This window comes from Dipodomys ordii, unplaced genomic scaffold (genome assembly GCF_000151885.1).
Source record: "Dipodomys ordii isolate 6190 unplaced genomic scaffold, Dord_2.0 Scaffold102, whole genome shotgun sequence".
Lineage (NCBI taxonomy): Eukaryota > Metazoa > Chordata > Mammalia > Rodentia > Heteromyidae > Dipodomys > Dipodomys ordii.
Genome location: NW_012267318.1, coordinates 2,993,001 through 3,016,411, shown reverse-complemented (window position 1 = coordinate 3,016,411; position 23,411 = coordinate 2,993,001). Strand labels below are relative to the sequence as shown.

Below are 23,411 nucleotides of genomic sequence, written 5' to 3'. Positions count from 1 at the left end.
AGCCCTCTCCCCAGCTGGCTGGTCCCTCACTAGTACAGGCTGGATGGGGGTAGGGGAATACCAAGAGGTCACAGGTGAGGAATCTATTTCTTTTGAAAGCAGTGTCTGACCTTGGGAGACTTAGAGACAAGAGAAAAGCAAGGAGCAGCTGTGGTATAAGCAGAATGTTATGCTACCTCCTTCTGCCCAGCTCCCTTCAGTGTTGGCTGCTGGCTATGGGAAGGGCATGTTTGCCTCCTACCATTCCAATACTGACAGGCTTCCCAGGAATTGTTCCTTGATATCCCATGGAAGAATTTCACTGTCAATATTTCTGTTCTAAAGTTACATTGTGTCTACTTTGTGTATGCATGTGCATGTGTGTGTGTGTGTGTGTGTGTGTGTGTGTGTGTATGTGTGTGCACACGTGAGCACACAAATACATGGAACTAATGAGGCTTGAACGCAGGGTATGGGCACTATCCCTGAGCTTTTTTTTATTATTAAGATTGGCACTATATCATTTGAGCCATGCATTCACTTTTAGCTTTCTGCTAGTCAATTAGAAATAAACCTCTCATGGACTTTCCTGACCAGGTTGGCTTTGAACCGTGATCCTCAGATCTCAGCCTCCAGAGTAGTTAGGATTATAGGTGTGAGCCACTGGCACCCAGTGGAATTGTAATTTTCAATAAGGAAAACCTTTGGTGAGAAAATGAGATTGGAGAAATGCCTGGAAGTAAAAGGGAGTGGGAGCTAGGCAAATGTCCAGAAGGAAAACATTCTACCCAGCCAGGAGGAAAGGCCTGAGGAAGAGCGAGAGAGGCTGAGAGTGGGCTGAGTGGACCTTCCTGCTCCACGGCACTGCCAGCTGCCTCCAGTGTCACCCGCTCCTGCACACTGACCTGTTCTTCATGCTGACATCGGATTCGTAGCAGCTGGCCCTGGTGCTCCTCCTGCAGGCGTGCTGTCTCTGCCTGGAATTGCAGCTGCAGCCTTTCCTGCAGCTCCTGCAGCTCAGCCTGCTGCTGCCAACCCAGCCTCCGCAGCTCCTCCTCAAAGCGCAGCTCCAGCTCCTCCTTCTCCTTCTGCAGCTTCTTCTGCTTCTGCTTCTCCTTCTGCAGCTTCTCACACTTGGCGGCATTGAAGGCTGCCAGGAAGCATAAGACTTTCTTAGATCTCAGGGGAGGAGGGAAAGGATGTGTGAGCAACCCCAATGAAACCACCAAGGGTTGCGGCCCCATGTATCATGTACTGGCAATGACACTAATGAGTCTGTGTCTAGAATAAGTCCAACAGAGAAGGTCACATGGTAGAAACATAAATGGCCATGCAACAGTAGATGGATGGTCCTCACCATTTATGAAAAGTCATGCAAAGTGAAGCAAAATGAAGCTGTCATCCATAAGGCTGATGGCGTGGTCATATGCTGTGCTCTATGGAAAGAAGGTAGAAGTCTGACTTGATGGATGGGTGAGGGGAACAGAAGAGATGGGGATGTAGATAACCTTCACAAGTCAGATGACAGGGACAGGGGTGCTGGGGGTGACCGCTAAGGAATAGGGCTTTTTTCTGGGGTAAAGTGGATGTTTTAAAAGGTACAGCAGTTGCATGAGAATTATATATTGTTTTACCTTCCCCCCCTCAAAGGGAAAGAAAACAAGAATAAGACCAGATCAAGAGAAGTATCTCAGAAAATTATACCTGTATTTGTTTTATTTTGTGCTGGTACTAAGGCTTGAATACTGGGCCATGAATTCTTGCTTGGCCTTTTCACTCATGCTTTGCCTCATGAGTCACACCTCCATTACCAGCCTTTTGCTAGCAAAAATTAGAGATAAGGTTCTCTCAGATTTGTCTGCCTGGCTGGCTTTGAACTTCAGTTTTCAGATGTTATCCTCCCAAGTAGCTAGGAGTAGCCAGGTGAGTCACCAGCACCCAACTTCGGATGGTTTTATAGAAGGGAAATTCATAGTCTTATTTTTAAACTCTCTATATTAATGGTGAAGATACATGGTAGCACAATAAAAGTAAAAATCTGACCACTATACTACTGTATGAACACACACACACAGAACATATGACACACACATGGAACATATGAGTAATTCCTGCTGTCTCTGAATGTAGACATATCGAGAATACACAACTTGAATGGAAAGAATGAAAAATACGAGTCATTTCCTTCATATTTGGAAAGTATTGTTTCGCATGATTATGTTAAGCATTTTGAACTTCAGAAAACCAAGGGAATAACTTAATCATAATGGATTATGAACACAGAATAAAACATGAAAAGGTAAAGAAATAGATAAAACCAAATGGGTTATACTGGTAACAAAACTTCCAATGATATGCTCCTTTTAGCACGACATTTTTACAAGGACACAAAATGGTAAAGATGGCCCATTTGTCTTGGGATAAAACTAGGGGCAAGATGAATACATGAGGCTCCATCCAGGATGCGTACAGAATAAATCTTAAAATGGGTATTAGTGAGCACCAAAAAGAAGATACATTTTTTTGTACTGACAGGGAATAATATCTATAATATGTTAACTGAAACAAAAGTACAGGAATAGTGGAATTTCATGATCCTATTTGTCATTAAAATCCATCTATATTTCTCCTCTGCTCTAGGAGGCTGTGTAGGCTATAGGAGTCACTACAGAGTTACTCTCTACCATGTGTGTGTTTACTAAAAGCTCTGTCATTTGAACACTTTATGGGGCTCTACCACTGGAGTCACCTCTTCAGTCAAAAACTGCTAGATAATTGGAGTAAAGTCTCACCGACTTTTCAGCCTGTGTTGGCTTCCAATTATGATCTGATCTCAGCCTCCTAAGGAGTTAGGATTACATTCATAAGCTACCAGTGACCAGCTTTTATGAGCTTTTAAAAATCACTATCATGGACTGGGAAGGTGGCTCAGTGGCAGAGCGCTTGCCTTGCATGCAGGAGGCCCTGGGTTCAATTCCTCAGCACCACATAAGCAGAAAAAAGCAGAAGTGGCACTGTGGTTCAAATGGTAGAGCACTAGCCTTGAGCTGAAGAGCTGAGGGACAGTGCCCAGACCCAGAATTCAGGCCCCATGACTGACCAAAAAGAACAAAAAAAATCACTATCATAATTAAGAAGTACATTATGTTTTTAAAAGTATCCAGGGTTGAAAGCCCCCCTCCCCTCATCCTCTCTCTCACACTCTCTGTCTGTCTGTCTGTCTGTCTGTCTCTCTTTGTGCTGGTACTAGGCCTTGTACTCAGGGCGTGGGTACTTCCCTTTTGCTTTTTCACTCAAAGCTGGTACTCTACCATTGAACAATAGCTCATGACCTTTCCTGCTCATGCTGGCTTCAAATTGCAATCCTCAGATCTCAGTCTCATGAGTAGCAAGGATTATAGGTGTGAGCATGGTACCCTGCAGCCTTTCCTCTTCTGCTTATAGTTTCATTCATATCAGTGGCAGAAGGATTCACAGAACTGGCATGATAGGGCATTCAGAGATGATGAATTTTCATCCTTGAACAGCACCATTGACTTCAGTAAATCATGAACTTTGTAGGCATTAGTTTGGTTTTCTGGGAAGTGGCTAAGTTAACACTTTCTGCACATCTAGTTCTAATCCCCAAATTCCCACTTGCTATTTCATATGATGAAAGAGGTGGCATTTACATTCCTCAAGTGACCTGCTTGGAAGCCTCAGGCCTGCAGAATATTCTGGGTACTAAAATGCAGCTGGGGCAGAGGGCAAGCATTCCAACAGTGCAGATCCTAAAGAAATAACTCTCCTCTTGCTTCTAGTAAGCCTTCAGAAGTGTATTTGCTTGGGCATTTTTCAGAGTCATATAGACTAATTTATTAGTGTTATACAACATCTAGAATTTGCTTTTTTGCTTCTATTCCTGTGGAAATACTTGATATATTTATTTTTAACAAATCCTTAGACCTTAGAGTATTGTGATATAACTGTTCTAAATAGTAGGGATATTTTTTTTTTTTGGTTGATCACAGGGCTTGAAGTCAGGGCCTAGGCACTGTCCCTGAGCCCTTTTGCTCAAGGTTAGTACTCTACTAACCATTTCTGGTTTTTGAGTGGTTAATTGGAGATGAGAGTATCAGGGGGACTTTTCTGCCCAGGCTGGCTTTAAACCATGATTCTCAAATCTTAGCATCCTTGAGTAGCCTAGGATTACAGGCACAAGCCACCAGCACCCAGTTTAATAGTGATATTTTTAAAATATAGGATTGTGATTCAATAAATTTCTTTTCTTTTCCTTTTCCTCCTCTTTCTCTTCCTTTTTCCTCCTTCCATTTTTCCTCCCTTCCTCTCTTGTTCCTTCCTTCCTTCCTTCCTTCCTTCCTTCCTTCCTTCCTTCCTTCCTTCCTTCCTTCCCTCTTTCTGTCTTCCTTTTGCCAGATTAGTGCTAGAGTACACAGCCTGTACGCATACTTGGCTTTTCTGCTCACATCCTCTAATTTGATTTTTTTGGTGGTTAACTGGAGATAGACTTTTCTGTTCTGACTAGTTTTGATCTTTGATTTTCATATCTCAGCTTCTTAAGTAGATAGGATTATGGTGTAAGCAATAATATAATTCTGGTTGCTTCTAATTCATAAACATGAATATAAAAAAGCAAAGATCAGTAAGTATACTACTAGTTATAAACTGCAGAGTACTAACTGGCCCGATAGCCCTTAATAAAGGCCAAGGTACAGTATTATATTGCCTCTAATGCACACTGTAATGATTTTTTTAGATAAGATAGCTATAAAATGAACATTCAATAGAACATAATAAAACATAATTAATGCACCTGTGAAATATCATGGTGAATCTCCTTGGTGTAATGAATACACATTACTAAGATTAGTGACAAGAAAGAAGATAGGCTGTGTTGGGGTGTGGGTACCTTCAGGGTATTAACAAGGGAGAGGATGAATGTGGATAAACATGGTCAAAATACTTATATGTATATATGAAAATAGATACCATGCAATCCCATTTATCCAACCTTTTTCCCATTGGTGAGGAAATGGAAAGACTTGGAAAAAATTATATTAAGTGAAGTAAGCCAGGTCCAAAGAAACTTAGGTCCCATGGTTTCCCTTATTTGCAATAACTAGTATATGTCTGAGACAAGCAGAAAAGGTCAGATAAGTTGATGTTAGGTGAAGTGAACCCCAAGATAAGTATTCAAATGTTTTTTCTTTCATGCGATTGTTTCTAACATATTTATAAGATGATTTCTTTGTTGCTTTGTATGTCCCTCCCCCACAGTATAACCCCTGGTATTTGATATTGGTATAATTTGTGGAGAGGAAGGGAAAAAACAAATCGTTTAAATAGGGATACAGGTGGACCCACTACAACAATGAGATGTACAAGTCGTTAGTTTGAAAAATGAACTTTACAACTTTGGCGGGCAGGCGGGGGTGGGAGGGAGGGGAGGGGGAAGGGGGGAAATGGGAAGGGATGGGAAGGGGAAACAAAGGAGGAGGCAATAATGCTTGATAAGAAATGTACTCATTACCTTGCCTATGTAATTGAAACCCCTTTGTATGGTATTTTTACAATATAAAAAAAAGAAAATAGAAAAGTAAAATCTGCTGAGACTGTTCTAAAAGGTAGGATGAGTGAGGAGGGAGAGTCTTGATAGGGGGTGAGGTTGGTTGGGGTACATTGTATAAATGTGTGGAAATGTCACAGTGTACCCCTCCTTTGAGCAACTAATGCATGCAATAAAAAATAAAAATCAATAAAACAAGTCATCAGGATGTAAAGAAATGAAGCCATATATGTATATAGCATAGATACCATTATATATGAAATTATATATGGCACTACATACAAACATATATGTACATATGTGTACACACACTATATTTAGTACACATGTATGTGTATATACATACACATATATGTATATATTGTATATATGTATACTATACATGTATACATATCTATATGAATACACACACATACATGTATATATTATACATATACATATACATATGTATAAAATATATATTTGTGTGCATGTATATAGCACCAATATCTTAGCACCAATAAATAAATAAATGTGATCCATAATTCAGTACAAAAAATAAAATCTTCAACTGCATAATCCCTTGCAATGGTATGAATTCCTTGTTAGGAGTTTTTTGTGTGGCTTCTTTATATTCTTGTGTTGAGATAACGTAGGTTACCTCATTGTTGAGCATTAAGCTTGTTTCTCAGTTCTGCTATTATAGATAACATAACCAACTTGTTTATCTGATGTCACTGTGCTTTCTAACACTAGGATAAATGCTCTGGAGTGGTGCTTCTTTATGCAGTGAAGTGTGGGGTTTATTCATTGTTCTGTTGGTAGCAATGAGTCTGTACCCATCCTTTGCCCTAACTTGTTAGATCATAACAATGTCCCCAAAGTGGACTGGGTGAATCTCATAAATCACAGCTGCCTGGGGGCCAGGATACACTTCCCTGTATGTCTCTTCTCTCTAAATCCTCCTTTTGGATAAAGGTGTTAAGAACTGACAAAGGGAGTGGCTGCAAATGAAGGATAAAATGTTCATGGACCATAAAAAAATGCCACTTTTGCAGATCTGTGAAGCATTGCCAATGCTTGGTGACTAGCTGGATGCAGACTCTGTGACCATAAGAGCCAGCATTTGCAAGGCACTTTACCCGGACAAGTATGGTTGCTCATAGCAACCTGACTAGGTGTCCAGTAGCCAACCTATTTTCTATTTGCAATGAGCAGTTGAGGGCTCAGAGACCTGTCTTCTGGTCAATATCTGAAAGGGCCAGGCTTTTGGGGGTGGGGTCTGGAAGTTGGCCCCCAAATTATGTGTGTGACATTTCAAGTGAGAGACTATATTCCAATGTGTTCCATAGAACAGTTATTTTCCTTAAAATACTTATTTTATTATACATCCTTTAAGCTGTCTATGCCCCTTGCCAATGGGAATGACCAGTGCTATATCCAGTTCTGCATTTTCAGAGAAGTAGGCCAGCAGTCAGTATATGTACTTATTGAGCTGGGAGTGCAGCTCAGTGGTAAAACCTATGCTTAGAATGTGCAAGGCCCTATGTCAGTGCTCAACACAAAATAACTAACTAATTAAATAAATGACATCCAGGCACCAGTGCCACATGCTTATAATCCTAGCTAATCAGAAGGCTGAGAGCTGAAGAGTTGCAGTTTGAAGATAGGCTGAGCAAGGAAGTTTGTGAAACCATTTTCCAAATTAACTACCAAAAACACAAAAGTGGAGGTATAGAAGTGGAGCACCAGCCAGGTGCCAGTGGCTCACACCTCTAATCCTAGCTACTCAGGGGGCTGAGATCTGAGGATCACAGTTCAAAGCCAGCCCAGGCAGAAAAGTCTGTGGGACTCTTTTATCTCTAATCAACCACTAGAAAATTGGAAGTGGCACTGTGGCTCAAGTGGTAGAGCGCTTGCCTTGAGCTGAAGAGCTGAGGGATAATGCCCAAGCCCAGAGTTCAAGACCCACAACCAACAAACATTAAAAAAAAAAAAAAGAAGTAGAGCACCAGCCTTGAGTGAAAAAGCTAAGGGACAGTGTTCAGGCTCTGAGTTCAAACTCTAATACCAGCACTAAATATATAAATAAGTAGTCATTGAACTTAGGTAGAATCAGCTGATTGGGAAACATAGGTCTAGGCACAGTGACACACACATTGTCATGGAAAATATTTTTAAAAATCAGCAAAATTTTAGATAGAGAACCCCTTAAAAATCCCAGCAGTGAAAAATCCCAAAGATGAATTGCTAGGGAAGGGACTGGGGGGCAGGGATCGGGGTGGGTAGGTTGCTTCAGCTGGGGAAGGGGAAGAAAGCTGTTCCTCAAAGATGTCCTTGAATGTTAACAAAGAGGAAGAGTGTTCAGAGAGACAGGGAAGGGAGTTCCAGACAGATGGAATGGCAAGGGCTAAGGCCCTGCAATAGGAACAGTTCTGGCATCCTAAAGAACAGAAGGACAACTGTGGAGCTTGAGCATCTCTGGAGGAAGGATTGAAGGGAAGTCAAATCCCAAAGGTAGGTTAATTTACACAGGTCTCTGGATGATCAGGTGACAGTGGAAAGTCCCTGGAGAGTCTCAGGTAGAAAGTAATAAAAACTAATGAATCTTTAAAATCCCTCTGCTACATTTATGGAATATAGACTATAAGAGCTGAAAGACTCGTGCAGAGAATATGTCCAGGGTCCTGGCAATGAGGCCGAGTAACTTGGATGGGAGCTGCAGCATGAGGTGGGGGCAGTTATGGGGAAACCCTAGGGAGGTAAAGGCAATACATGGATTGGATATATGATGAGGGTGAGACAGGAATCCAGAAGGACTCAGGCTCCAGTACTATGTGTGAATAGAAGATATATTCATAGCCAGGTGCATGTGGCTCACACCTGTAATCCTAGATACTCAGGAGGTTAAAAGGATCCTGATTCATAGCCAGACCAGTCAGGGAAGTCCACGAGACTCTTTTCTCCAAATAACTACCGGAAAACTGTAAGTGGCTCAAAGCGATAGAGTGCTGGCCTTGAGTGAGAAAGCTCAGGGACAATGCCCAGGCCCCCAGTTCAAGCCCTACAACTGAAAAAAAAAGAAAATTCATGCAACTGAAGGAAAAACATAAAGGGGAAGAGTAGGCAGAGAGGAAAACTAGGAGACACTTGGTGGAGACAAAACCCCCTGCTATCCCTGGGACAGGATGCCTGGTGAAGCCCCTTTCTCTTCCTGTAAACCCCAGGAAGCTGAGATAATGGCTCTGATGAAGGCAAAGCCTTTGAAAACTCTGAAGCAGCCCTGCATAGGAGACAGGCTCACCTTCCTTTGGAGTGAGGTGGCCAGGGACCCCATACCAGAACAGCTTCCACTCATTCAAAAGGGCTATAAAAGAGGAACACCCCCTGCCACCCTCGCTCCCTGTAACAAGCCTGTATCAGGCTACTGATTTCCAGGCCTCATTTCTTGCATTATTTTATTTTATCGTAAAGGTGAGGTACAGAGGGGTTACAGTTACATAAGTAAGGTCATGAGTACATTTCTTTTTGAACAATGTCACTCCTCCCTCAGTTTCTCTCACTCCCCTGCTCCCACTACCCTCCTCACCAGGTTGTAAAGTTCATTTCCAACATAGTGTCTAGTGAATATCACTGTTGCATTGGTTCACCCTTTGTCCCACCATTTCTGTGATTCCTCTTCTCTTTCCAAATCAGATAACTTATATACAAGACAAAGGGTACAGAAATCAAAAACAGTGACAACAGGGAATAAACCAAAGGGGTGGGGGAGAGAAAGGAAGGAAGGAGAAATAACTGCAAACTATGCTAGAAAAATTTTTGTTTCCATTTCTTGGAGTCCTTTTCAATAAGCATCATTTTATATGGTCATATGCACATAGCTATTTAGCGATTGTGATTCTCTGCTAAGAATATCCTAAGTATATTCTAGTTGTTACAAATGAGGGATACCATGCAGCCTTTGTTTCTTTGGGTCTGGCTTACTTTGCTTAATATAATTTGTTCCAAGTCTTTCCATTTCCTTATGAATGGGGCAGTGTCATTCTTTCTGATGGAAGAATAAAATTCCATATATACCACATTTTCTTGATCCATTGATCTACTGAGGGGCATCTGGATTGATTCCACATCTTAGCTATGGTAAATAATGCTGCAATGAACATGCTTGTGCTGGGAGCTTTACTGTGGCCTTGTTGTGGTCATTTGGGTAAATGCCCAGGAATGGGATTGCTGTCATAGGGGAGCTCTACTTTTAGTCTTTTGAGGAAACTCCATACTGCTTTCCAGAATGGCTGAAGCACATTGAGAAGTCCACATTCTCGCTCTCTTCCTTCTCCTTGCCTGGGAAGCAGGAGAACAGAACCTCATAAAGCATAAGGCAGACCTCATAGCTAAGAGTCTTGAATGGAGGCTTTACCAATCTGTCAATAGCTAAGAGTCTTATCTGTACCTTCTCTGGCACTTTACCCTCACCTTGGCCTTTGCTCTCACTTTTCCTGTCTCATAATTCTTTATTTGGTGGAGAAAAAGAAGCTAAGACTCTAAGATGGTATCACAATTATATATAGTATGTATGTATGTATGTATGTATATGTTACTTTTAATAGCCACTATCATTATATATTGATGGCAGGCAATACCACATTTAGAGAGACTGGGTTGCTTCCTCAGAAGAGGAGGAACTAAAAAGACAAAAATTGAATTTAAAAATGATCCATAGCCAGGTGGCAGGGGCCTGTAATGCTAGCCATTCAAGAGGCTGAGATCCAAGTTCAAAGTCAACTGGTAGAAAAATCTGAGAGACTCCAGCCCCAATGAACCAGCAAAAAGCAGAACTGGAGGCATGGCTCAAATGTTATAACATCTGCTTTGAATAAAAAAGCTAAGCAAGATTGCAAGGCCCTGAGTTCAAAAAAGAAAGGAAGAAAGGAAGAGACAAAGAAAGGAAGGAAGGAAAAATTAAAATAACCCAAAACTGGTCCATAAAGGTAGTAGAGAGGTAGAGCACTTGTTTAGCTTGCATGAGACCCTCTTTATGGAACAAGATTTGCTCTGAATCTTAGATCTGCTCTTTTGACAGTAATAATGTTGCTCGCTGCCTTATATTCTAGAAGAAGAACAAAGGAATATCAGAGAGATTGGGTACCTAAATCTCATTTATAGTTCTTTGACAGTCATAAATACTTGGTGCCATTTTGTGTTAAACCACAAATAGTAGAACAAATGGCTGATTGATCCTGTGTGGGACTATAATGGCAATGCTTATTATTACTCTTTTACAAGAATGACTTTGGAGACAAAGGAGGAAAGAGGAAATGGATTTAAGCAGGTAGTTACAAGTAGTATTAAAAGGGGGAAAAATGCTGTCCAAATGTGAACTAATAACACCACTGCCCATAAACAGGAAATGGCTTTATGTGGGTGGGTTTGCATGGAGCCAACTCTTTCCTTTCTTGCTGGTTAATTTGTGGCCTTGCAGAGTTCTAATAGCATTTCTGCAGTGCTAACTTATGACTATATTATCCATCCAGGGGCCGTTCTAAGGCCTGGCCTTTGGAAATGACAGATAATGGCCCTCTGTGGTCACAGGGCTTCAGGATTTACTACTTTCAATTCTTTCCTTGTGCCAAGTAGTATTGGAAACTGACCCTTTACATTTTATCCCAAATAAACATGTCATATAAACTATCACATTGTCTCCAAGTTGAACATTCCTTTTAGAAAAAGAAACTTTTAATAAATGACTGGGAATAAAAGTTTAAACAGAGGCAAAAGTCTCTGTTCTAAATCTCCCTTTTCCGATGCAGAATTACCCTCCTAAATTCAAGAATGTGAACTCCTGGGAACCCAACATTCAATCTGCAACGCAGTCTGTGGGTCCCCAACTCCCCAAAACGTTGCCCAGTACTACTTTTTCTCCCATAGTTGGCATGATTGCATTCATCTTATTTCCTGGATGGGTAGGGAAACCAAGTAGCTACTAAGTAGTCATCGTCGTCATCATAGTAGTTGTGTGTGTGTGTGTGTCGCACGTGCGCACACGCATGTACACACACACACCAGGACTGGGGCTTGATCTCGGGGTTTTACACTCTTGCTTAGCTTGATCAGTCAAGGCTGGCACTCTACCACTTAAGCCGAAGCTCTACTTCTGATTTTTGCTGATTAACGTGGGATCAATCTCTCAGATTTGTCTGCCTGGTCTGGCTTTGAATGATGGTCTTCACATTTTAGCCTCCTTAGTAGCTAGGATTACTTGCATAAGCCATCAGCACTTGGCTAGATAATACATTTTAGTGCATTTGTTGGTATTTGTTCCTCCATTCCTTCTTCTATGGTACCCAATGCAAGCCCAATTGCCCAAGTAGCTTGTATTCTCTGTGAGTTCTGGCACATGTGGCTGGGAGGTTTGTCCATTCCAGTGACTGTCATTTGTGGGTTTACTGCCTTTAGGTTTGTATGGCATGAAGGATTGATGAAAGCTTTCAATCTGCAAGAACAAATGTTGAGCCTCGACAAATGTTGAGTTCACTGGCTCGCCCTTAATGTGAAATATTAAATGGATTCCAGAGAACAAAGCAGACCATCTCGCATGGGTATCATTCCTACCCATGACTTTATAAAAGCACTGACACAAAAGAAGCAAGGCCTTTGGCCATTGTTAAAATCCAGGGCTGTAAGAAAGCTTTTTTCTAGAGGATACTTCCTATTTGACCCAAAAACCAATAGTTCCTAGTCCTAATAGACTGACCAATACTATACTAATGATGCGAATGGATGTGCCCATTTGGTATTCCAACTATACTTCCATTGGCCAATTTCAGCTTTGTATTCTCATCAGTCAGCATATTTCCATGCACATGCAATGACTCATAAAATCAAGACATCACCTCTTAGTCACAAGTTCTCAGTCTGGGAGGAAATAGACAGGAGGCCACCTGCTCCCAGCCAGTAGGGCTGTCTGACAGTGGCATAAACGTGACACACCTTGTTCAGATGGTGAATTGTCCTGCCCAATGTGTTCATGTCCTCACAGCTAGGGGACAGTGGTTGATCACACCGAATAGACCACTATGCTTCTCCTCTCAGTGTGCATTGTAAGAATCAAAATCTTCTGTTACAGTAGTTGTTTCTTTTTGGTCAATCTTGTGAGAATTGTTTTTCTGTAAAGTTCCTGCTTTGGCCAGGTGGCTTGGTCCAGGTTAATTGTATTTCAGTTACACCCTATTACTGTTTCTTTCTTTCTTTCCTTTGGTTGGTTCTGGGGCCTGAACTCTGGGCCTGGGCGCTGTCCCTCAGCTCTTCAGCTCAAGGCTAATGCTTTACCACTTGAGCCACAGTGTCACTTCCGGCTTTTTCTGCTTATGTGTTGCTGAGGAATTGAACCCAGGACCTCATGCATGCAAGGCAAGCACTCTACCACAGAGCCACCTTCCCAGCCCCTACTGTTTCATTTTAATTAAGATATCCTTTTACAAGTTCAGCCTCTGGTCCTGGGGCTTAAACTCTAGGCCTTGGCACTATCTCTGGGCTTTCAAGCTCAAGGCTAGTGTTCTACTACCTGAGCCACATGTTCACTTTCAACTTTTCGGTGATTAATTGGAGACAGGAAATCTCACGAAATTTCCTGTCTGGGCTGGCTTCACACCATGATCCTCAGATCTCAGCCTCCTGAGTAGAAGTGAGCCACAGATGCTGAGTAGTTTATTGAACATTATTTACATCTTGTTCTTGTTAACTAAAACATCCTATTCCTGTTAAGTAAGTCATATCTCATTAATATTGGTCCTTCTAACTAGCCAATCAAGATTTTTGAACCTAAATTCTGACCAATCAGAATGAGGGGAAGTATTGTGCTAGGGATAAAACCCAGATGTAGACTTCCTGTCCAACACACTTGCAATCTTGGCTTCTTGTCAGTAGCATGCTCTTCTGAAAAAGTAAACTTTGCCTTGGAGTTGATGTCCTTATTTCTTTACAGTATGCAGATAACCTAAGAGATATCCAGAATGTAATAGCCTCTCACTGCACTTCAGCCCAGCTTCCTAGCAACGTGCAAACTCTTCTGACAGCCACTAAGCATGTACAGTGACAGAAGTTAAGTTCACATGAAACATAAAGGTGCAAAGACTCCATGGAGCAGAGGTCAGGGTGGATTTCTGTTCTGAAGCACCCAGCACAGAGGCGGGTTGTCTCTGCCCTTCACTGAGGTTACTGATGGCCAAATGCAATGAGTGACAGAAGAGCCTGAGGATGTGAGGGTAGGAAATGGGGAGATAGAGAAAAGCAAACTTGAACTGAGTCCAAGTAATGAACCATGCTGATCCTTTTCATGACAGGACATAATGCTGGACATAACTACTGAACAGGGCAAGCATGCAAAGACTACAGGGTTAAGGGTAGCCTCTAAGACCACTGGGTATGATGTGTATTAATAGGGACCACTTCAACTGTAGCACTTCTCCAAGTGCTGCATAAAGCAATGGGCAGGGTATAAGAGCATGGCTTCAGTGCCCAGCACTGTAGACTTGGGCCCTGCTCACTGCTAATTGATGATATTTCTGCTAGGTGCCGGTGGCTTATGCCTATAACCCTTCCCAGGATCAAGGATTGAAGGTAGTCCAGGTAAAAAAAAAAAATCCATGAGACTCCTATTTCCAACTGTTTTGCAAAAAGTCAGAAATGGAGGTGTGGCTCAAGTGGTAGAATGCCAGCCTTGAGCAAAAAAAGCCAAGTGAGAGCTTGAGGTTCCCCTCCCCTGCCCACAATGGTCCTAAGGGATTAAATTCCCAAACCCTTGGTTTCTTACCTGAAGTACAAAATCTGAAATGCTCCAAAACTGGAGACTTTTTCAGTTTCTCATCTAAAATGCCAAATCTGAAATGCTCCAAAATCTGATAACTTTTTGATCATCACCATGATGCTATCAGCAGAAACTATACTTTGATCTTGTAGGATGCAGGAACACTAACATTTTTCAATGAAATTTCCTTAGGGTATATGTGTAAAGTTTGCAGAAATCATACTTGAATTCTATGCTTGAGTCCCATCTCCATAATGGGATGCAAATATTCCCAAATAAATTTTTAAAAATCTGAAATCCCAAACAATTCTAGTCTCAAGCATTTTGGATAAAGGATATAGCCTATAATCAATTCTCACTGGTAAAATAACTGGTGTGGATTCTGCCTTTAAAAGTTTTTTGTGTTGGCACTGGGGCCTGAACTCAGGGCCTGGGCACTGTCACTGAGCTTTTGTGCTCAAGGCTAGTCCTTTAAAACTTGAGCCACAGTCTACTTCTGGCCTATTGCTGGTTAATTTGGGATATCAGTCTCTTACATTTGTCTGCCTGGGCTAGCTTAACATCATGATCCTCAGATCTCAGCTTATTGAGTAGCTACAGTTATAGGAAACTACCTGATGACCTTTCCAGTACTCTAAGTTAGTCTTTAAAACACAAAGCATGTAAATTTCTGTGGTTTAACTTGCAAGAAAGTATGTATCTCAACATAAAGAGCTGCCCCCAGGAGAGAGAGGTCTGTTTGAATGTCCTGGCAAAGAAGGAAAAAGAAAATACATGTGCTAGATGTGCCACTCAGCATGAGTCCTTCCTGTCCTGCTCCTCCTTTCCCTCCCTATGAAAGCTCTTGTATTCCCAGACGAAGCTTTCAGGAGACTGTCCTTCTGCCTTCTCCAGGGATAGCTTAGAATGACTGGTTCTTTCCAGGTAGCAATTGACTCATGAGCACTTGTCTTGGAGTGTCAGTCAGCCTGGACCTATTCTGGTAACAAGACAGGACTAGAGGCTTTTGCCTTTGAGAAGATTAAATTGGAGAAAAATAAACTTGGATCTGAACATCAAATGCTCAGTCTGTTAGGAGGAAGGAATCAGGCATAAGAATGGGCTGGGGATGCCTGTGTTTTTCAGGGCTGTGTCCTTCTTGGTAAGGAGACCAACAATCCAGTCACCATGTTAGGAACCCTATGTAGCCTGAGCTCAGAGAAGCCAAGACCCAAACAAAACAAAGCTAAGGCAGGCTAAGCTAAACAGGCATGCAAGATGGCAGAGAGCTTGGAGAGAAATGAGCATGGTTTGGGAGCATCTGTCCTTAATTTGTCTCCCTGATCTACAACTTCCCACCTTGAACAAGTCAGTTTCCTTGTGTTATTTAAGAATACTGAGGCTCACCTCAATTTTATCAATTGTTCTGTAAAATGGAGATAGTTTGACTTGATTTGAGGGTTACTGTGATCATCTTGACAATGGGATTAAATTTTTAAAAAATCATATCTTGACACACCCTGATAGTTAAAAGACATTCGATAAATACAGAAGTATAAAAATATTTCTCTCAGCCAGGAGCCAATGGCTCCTGCCTGTAATCCTAGCTACTCAGGAGACTGAGATGGGAGGATCATAGTTTGAAGCCAGAGCAGGTAGGAAAGTCTATGATAATTCATCTCCAATTATCCACCAAAAAGCCAGAAGTGGAGCTGTGGCTCAAGTGGTAGAGCACCTTTCTTGAGCATAGAAGCTAAGGAACAATGTTCACATCTTGAGTTCAAATCCCTGGACCTGTGCAAAGCTTAAAACAAAATCCAGTTCTCTCCAAAAGGATTGCTAAACCATTAGGAGCTCTTAGGTTACCTGAAGTAGGATAGACATTTACAAGACAAAAGGTCTTTGTACCCCTCTTCCCCCTCCTCCCAGAGATGGTGTGAATTCTTCCTGTGACAGCCTTTAGCAGCCAGCTGTGCTGAGAAATGGAATCAAGAGCAAACTTTACCTATTGATTCATTTCCCACATATTTTCCTTCCTATATTCTCCTTGTCTTTGTGCAGCTCTCCTTTATCTTCTTACTCCTCTGAAGTTTACTGTACTTTGCTGAAGATACACACACACACACACACACACACACACACGTATATATGTCAGACTGAGCAATTGCCTGAGTTACTTTTCTCCTGTGTAATGTGTATACAGCACACATTAATAAACTTGTTGTTTCTGTCTTGTTAATATAGCTTGGGGTTGCTGGAGTCTATTTTAACATGGACTTTCAAGGTTTGGGGAAAATATCTTGCCTTCATTTAGGAATGATACATTTATGGTCTGATAGCAAAGGTGGCCTGGGGCATCTCTCCTGCTTAAGAAATAGGAATGAGACTTTATTTACATAGTGAAATGCCATGTACAGTATGGAGAGAGGGGTGCCCGTACTGCATCTTAAACTCATGCTCTCACTTGGCTTTTGTGTTCAAGGCTGGTGTTGTACCTTTTAAGCCATGTATTCCACTTCTGGCTTTTTTGTTGGTTAATTGGAGATAAAAATCTCACATCGAGTTTTCTGATTGGGCTTACTTCTAAACAGTTTATCCTCAGATCTTGGCCTCCTGAGTAGCTAAGATTACTGGTATGAGCAGCCAGTCACCTGGCTTGTAAATATAAACATGCATATATATATATATATATGTATATATATATATATATATATCCTTCACATGTGCTCTTAAACTCTTCAAAGACAGATTTCATCCATTTTATTTTTGCATAGGTGTCAGGGAAACTGACCTTTAGTATTAAACATGGTGCCTGGCCATGAGGGGCTGTAGTCTAGGTAGGAGAATGGGATGGACAGCAGTGTGACATGTGTCATCCTGTATGCTGAGGAAGCAGAGCAGCAGAGAGGCACTGTGGGAATAAGACTCCTTCATGGAGTAAAGGTCTAGACTGTGTAGGACACAAGTGATGGGAGATTTGGGTTTTCTAGAAAGCCCTGTGAGGTTTGGGGTAAGAGGGGGAGGAGGGCAGGTCAGGAAGAGGCTTTGGAAGTCACTAGAACTCTCATGGATTCTGTGGACCATGAGTAGCAGGAATCAGCTGGACCAGACAGAAGCAGTGGCAGGAGGCCCTGGGGCCAGCTTGAATTCTACTTACCCTCTGAACGATGGAAAGCTATGGAAGTTTCTCCTTATAGTTGTTTTGATATATACTTTTGCATGCAAACACTTTTCTGGTACTATGAAAGGAAATAATAGAGTAAAAAATAATTTCTTCCCTTATCCCAGACACTCCCTTCTAGACACAAACAACTGTTTGCGCTGAAGAGAAACACATTGCCTATTACAAATGGGTTTTAACCAAAGAGATAATGTCAGAGTCAGAATTTAAATACAACCTAGTGTTGGCACAGAGGAGGATGGACTTAGGGACAAGAAAGGGGGAAAAGAGACTGCTGAAGATGTTTTGGCAGTAGAAGGAACTAAGTCACTTTAGGAATAAGGAGGAGAAAAAATTATCCTACATTACCAAATAGTAGCCCATAAGCCTGAACCTTACTGGGCTGTGAAATATAAGCAGAGGGAGAGAAGGTATAGAAGCTGCCTTCCAGATCGCTGCATGAGGTCACTCCATGGAGATCCTGCATGGAGTGTCAATACCGACATGAAGTTGTGGTTGAGAGTGTACATTGTCTCCAAATCTTTTTCTTTTATGAGTAGTCCTCTCCAAGTTTTTACCACAATGGTTTTCCCTCTGGTGGCTTCATTACCAGCCTCCCTTGCAGCTACATGAGGCTTCATGACTGGATGTGAAACACTGAAAGTCCAACCTCTAGTTCAGATCTGGAAAGGCCTTTCTTCCTCTTTCCTTCTCTTAGAGTGAAATATTCTCTTTGTGTGTATTAGGCTCAATCACACAGGCAGAACAACAGTATTGAGATTGTGGAGCCAGGTACGTGATACCCTTCTGGGGCTGCTACATTCAGTCATCTGAGTTTCTAGCTTTTAGACTATTACATGAGATAAAATATCTTTCTATCTTATCTCCTCCATTGTGCTTGGGGTCTTGCTGTTACAGAAGCTGAGCTGGCACGTGAACTAAGGTAGGTACACGAAAGAGAGGCAGGGGTTTGCTTTGAGGTGGGGAGTATGTGGTAGGTAGAAACAATTGTTTCAACCATGAAAAAGTGTTCTGCCATGGCTTGCAAGAAGTGAGAGCTTCAGAGAGAGAGACAAGTGCTCCAGACACGGACTGAAGAGCTGGTGGATATAGCTGAAGCCATAGGGGAGATGAACCATCAAATTACAAAAATCATGAAAAAAACCAAGGTATTTTAAGAAGAACGTGCAATGCATTCTATCTTACAACTATTTGCTTTAGGGTGTGTCTTCCTACTTGACTGAATCCTCTGATTTCTGGGATTACAACTCCTTCACTTCTGAATCAAACACATATTTTCAGAAAAGACAGCCAAACATACATTAAGAAGGGCAATAGACTGTGGAATTACTCCTCCCCTCCCTCTGCTCATGCTTCATACCCAGGACCACAATACTTTACAATTTAGCAAAGAGTTTGCTTCCTATTTTTCCGTATCATGGCTGTAGACAAACAATGAGTGAGGTGGAACTTATGGCAAACTTGAAGGAGCCATCTACCCAAGTGAAGGGGCAGGAGCTTTTAGTAAAATACTACTACTACTACTACTACTACTACTACTACTAATTCCATTAAAAACAGGCCACAGGCACTTCACAAAAGAAGAATACAATTACAGATTAAGAAGTGCTTGTCAGGTGCCAGTGGCTCACACCTGTAATCTTAGCTACTCAGGAGGATGAGATCTGAGGATCTCCATTCGAAGCCAGCCTGGGCAGGAAAGTTTGTGAGATTTTATCTCCAATAAACTACTCGAAAAATCTGAACGTAGTGCTGGGGCTCAAGTGGTAGAGTTCTAGCCTTGAGCAAAAGAAGCATAGAGAGCACCCAGGCCGAGTTCAAGCCCTCTTGCATTACTCTTTTTTTTTTTTTAGTTGGTCTGGGGCTTGAACTCTGGGCTTGGGTGCTGTCCCTGCACTCTTCAGCTCAAGGCGAGTGCTCTACCGCTTGAGCCACAGTGCTACTTCCGGATTTCTAGTGGTTTATTGGAGATAAGTCTCACGGACTTTCCTGCCTGAGCTGGCTTTGAACCTCAATCTTCAGATCTCAGTCTCCTGAGTAGCTAGGATTACAGGCATGAGCTACCGGTGCCTGGCTTGCATTACTCTTTTTGACCTTACTAGAAAGACTAAAGTAACAACAACAAAATTATTACTAAAGGTTGGCAAGAATGTGAACTGGAACTCTTAAACTTTGCAGAGAAAACACAAACTGTTATAATCAATTTCCAAGAATTGTTATTTTCCCCCTAAAATTATTCTTATATCTGTCCCACAACCTAGCAATTCTATATGTAGGGAATTACTGAAAGAATGAGAATGTCTATGACCACAAAAAGACTGGTATAAGGATATTGATAACAGTCTTAATTTTAACAGCAACAGGTGGAAACAACCCAACAGTCCACTAGCAGAAAAACTCAAACTCATTACTCATGTAAAAAGAACAATATTCAACAAAGAAAGAAGAAATTCCCAATTCACCCAGTGATGCGAATGAATTTCTTATATGCAGCAAAAGCATCAGACACAAAGGCACATCTAGTCATTTACCACTTACCTACTAAAAGATAGTTAGATTTTATGGTTACAGGAACCATAAATAATATATTCTCATGTGTGCACCAATAATTACTGATAGATCATTACAAGGAGCAGGACAGGACTGTATGCTGTTTGATGCTATTTAAATGAAATCCAGGAACAGTTTGATCATTTTAATATGAAATGTGTTGAAGGTCCCTGGCTGGAGGTCCTATTTTAGAAGGTGCTAGAAGCTTTATGGAGGCTAAATTTGAGTGCTAACATGTCCATTCAGTTGTATTAACATAATTTTTGTTGTACTCTTCCCTTTACTCACATGTATCTTTTTTTCTAGAAGAGTCAGAATATATTTATAATAGTTCTTAAGATTTCTTGTCTTCCAATGCCAGCCAGCATCTGGGTCATTTCAACTCAATTTCTACTGACCACTTTTGCCTGGGTCATACATTACATCCTGCTTCTTTGTACATCTAATAAAAGAAAACCATTGTATGTCGAACCATGTGGATGGCATTATTTTGAATTTGTCTTCTTTTAATTATTTTGTTCAGGCCATTAAATTCCTGAATACTTTGATCCTATCAGATTTGCTTCATTCTCTGCTAGGATGAGTTACTTTTTTTCTTTCTTTCCTTTTTTTAGACTGTTGTATTTTATTTGATATAGTCTTGAAAAATATAACAGGATTTCCAGAGATCTTTATTGTTGATGTGTTATTTTTTTAATCATGTCTTTTTAGCTCTAGAGAGACTCATTCTAAAAGTTGTGGTCCTTGCTTCTCAAGACTGCCTTTCTAGGGTCTGGCTGAATTGCTCCACAGGCTCAGTGTGAGCTGCCATCCTGGCAAAACTCCCCTCTCCCAGCGCCACAGAACCTGCAGCACCTCCATCTGCTCTCAGAGCGGCAGCATCGCCCTCTGCAGGCCTCTCCGCATTAGTGCTTCCTGTAATTCTAGGAGCACCTAGGAACCACATACAAATACCTGTGTCCCTTCTCTGCCCAGCTGAGACGGTTCTAAAGCTCACCCCACCCTTTCTACCCACTTAGCTCATCCAGTACTCTGGAATCGCCTCCTCAGTTCAGTGAGACGGTGGCCACCGTCCAGAGAATCTGCCTGGGCCTACGTCTGGAGAGTGGAGAGGCCGCAGGCAGAAAGCTGAGGTTTATAATTAAGTTCACTGTGCTTCTCTTTTCTCTAAGATCACAGGCTATGGCATCAATTTCCCAATGCTTGGGAGCAGTTGCCTGCTGATATTTTGTCTCCCTCTCTTTTTTCTTTCACGATCCGGGGACTTGAACTCAGAGTCTGGAGGCTGTCCCTTAGCTTTGTTTGCTCAAGACTAGAGCTCTATCACTTGAGCCAGAGCTCTACTTCTGGCATTTTGATGGTTAATTGGTGATATATGAGTCCCATGGACTTTCCTGCCTGGGCTGAAACCGTGATCCTCAGATCTCAACCTCGGGAATAGCTATTTATCACAGGTGTGAGCTGCCAGCATTTGGCTATACTTTGTCTCTTTTACTTAGCTTTGTAGCCTGGGGCATTGTGTCCAGAAATAGTTATTATGGCTGGAAGTGGAAGGTGGATCATGAACAGTTGGTTCAAACTTTCAGGAAGTTCCAATAGGCCTCCATCTCCTCCCATAAAGACCCCTGGCTAAATGTCTCTGGCCTGGTAAAAGAGTTTTGCAGATGGCTGCCCAGGGAGAGCTTTGCTGGAACCATTACCATCTATAGTGATCTTGGTGAACTGACAACCTCTGAGAACAAATTTGGCTTTCTGGGTAGTTTTGCCTTTAATGAGAGATACTTTTCATTCTAAATTAATTAATTGGACTTCTGGTTTCCCTTTTCCCATGACCCCAGGGCCTAGGCTGTGCAAATGCTTGTCTATTTTTCAGTCACACCTCCAGTTTAAGGAGCCCTGAAATCTGGAACAGGATCATTTTTGCCCCAAACTGGTAAGTCTTGCATGGTTGCTTATAATGCAGACCTGGTCTCACTACCCACCTTCTATGATTTCCCAAAGATTAGCCATTTCACTGACAACCTGCAATTTTTATCTAAGAGTGACATGAATATTGAATAGCAATATACTTCAATTTTTATACTACTCTATTCCTATCAACTGCTAAATAAAGCAAATAAATGAATAGTATTCTTAAATACATAAATGGGATGCTCTGATGTAATCTGTGGTTCTCTGGGTAAATGAGAAAAAGTCTCAATAGCCATAAATATGACAAGATAAATCAAAGTTAAAAACTTGCCAAGAAGACATGGTAGTTCATATCCATAATCCTAGGTATTAAGGAAGCTGAGATCTGAGGATCTTACTTTGAAGCCAACCTGGGAAGGAAAGTCCTTAAGACTCTCATCTCCATTTTACCATCAAAATACCAGATGTGGAGCTGTAGCTCAGGTGGTAGAGTGCTAGCCTTGAGCAAAAGAGCTCAGGGGCAGCACCCAGGCCCTGAGTTCAAGCTACAAGTTCCAGGACTGGCACTGGCACTGGCACACACACACACACACACACACACACACACACACACACACGAAAGTCATATTTCAAACACTAGCCTTGCATAAATTACTTTTTTGCAAGTAATTTTAAGTGTTTTATAACACATACTCATTTGTTTCACTCCTCTGGCTGAGTGACAGCCAAGTAGAAAACCTGTCTTCCCTGTTAAGACAGTGACATCAGTAATGCCATCTTTGTAAATGATCAAGTGCATGGGAAAATTGCCTGTCACAGACGCCTACATTTCCTCTGGGTTGAGCTGCTGTACCCTTAATGCCTTTTCTAGAGTCTTCTGTAAGTTACAGACCTTCCTTGAATTTCTAGTCCGCTATCACCTCCTTACTCCAAATCTTGATTACAGCTGTCCCTTGGTATTAAAGGCAGCCCAGTTCTAGGACTCTAGGTGATACCAAAATGCAAAGATGTTCAAGTGCCAGAAATGAAATGTATTTTCAAAGAACCTATGTATGCACTTCCATATATTTTAAATAATGTCTAGATGACTATCAAATGCAATGTAAATAATCTGTAAATAGCCATACTACAACATTTTACTGACATGACAAGAAATGAATCTATATGTTCAGGACAGATAGAATAGATGTATTTTTTTCAACTATTTTTTATGTATAGTTACTATCTCCCTCTTTCCCTCCCTTTCTCCTTTCTCCCCTCCTTCCTTCACTTCCTTCCTTTTTGTGCTGGTACTGGGTCTAGTCTTTTCACTCAAAGCTAGCACTCTGCCATTTGAACTCAAGCTCCACTTCTGGCCTTTTGGTAGTTAACTGGCTGGCTTTGAACTATGATCCTCAGATCTCAGACACCTGAGTAGCCAGAATTTATAGGCATGAGCCACCAGCACACAGCTTTCTGCAGTT

General features: G+C 41.6%; 1 protein-coding gene across 2 annotated transcripts in view; it reads right to left on the bottom strand.

The window, feature by feature from the left end:
- Mtus2 (microtubule associated tumor suppressor candidate 2) overlaps nt 1-23,411 on the bottom strand; it is a 367,362-nt gene that overhangs the window by 17,433 nt on the left and 326,518 nt on the right. For both annotated transcript variants that reach the window (XM_013027287.1, XM_013027288.1), the window contains exon 8: nt 885-1,129. In XM_013027287.1, the coding sequence (XP_012882741.1) occupies nt 885-1,129 (245 nt within the window). The remainder of the gene's footprint in view (nt 1-884; nt 1,130-23,411) is intronic.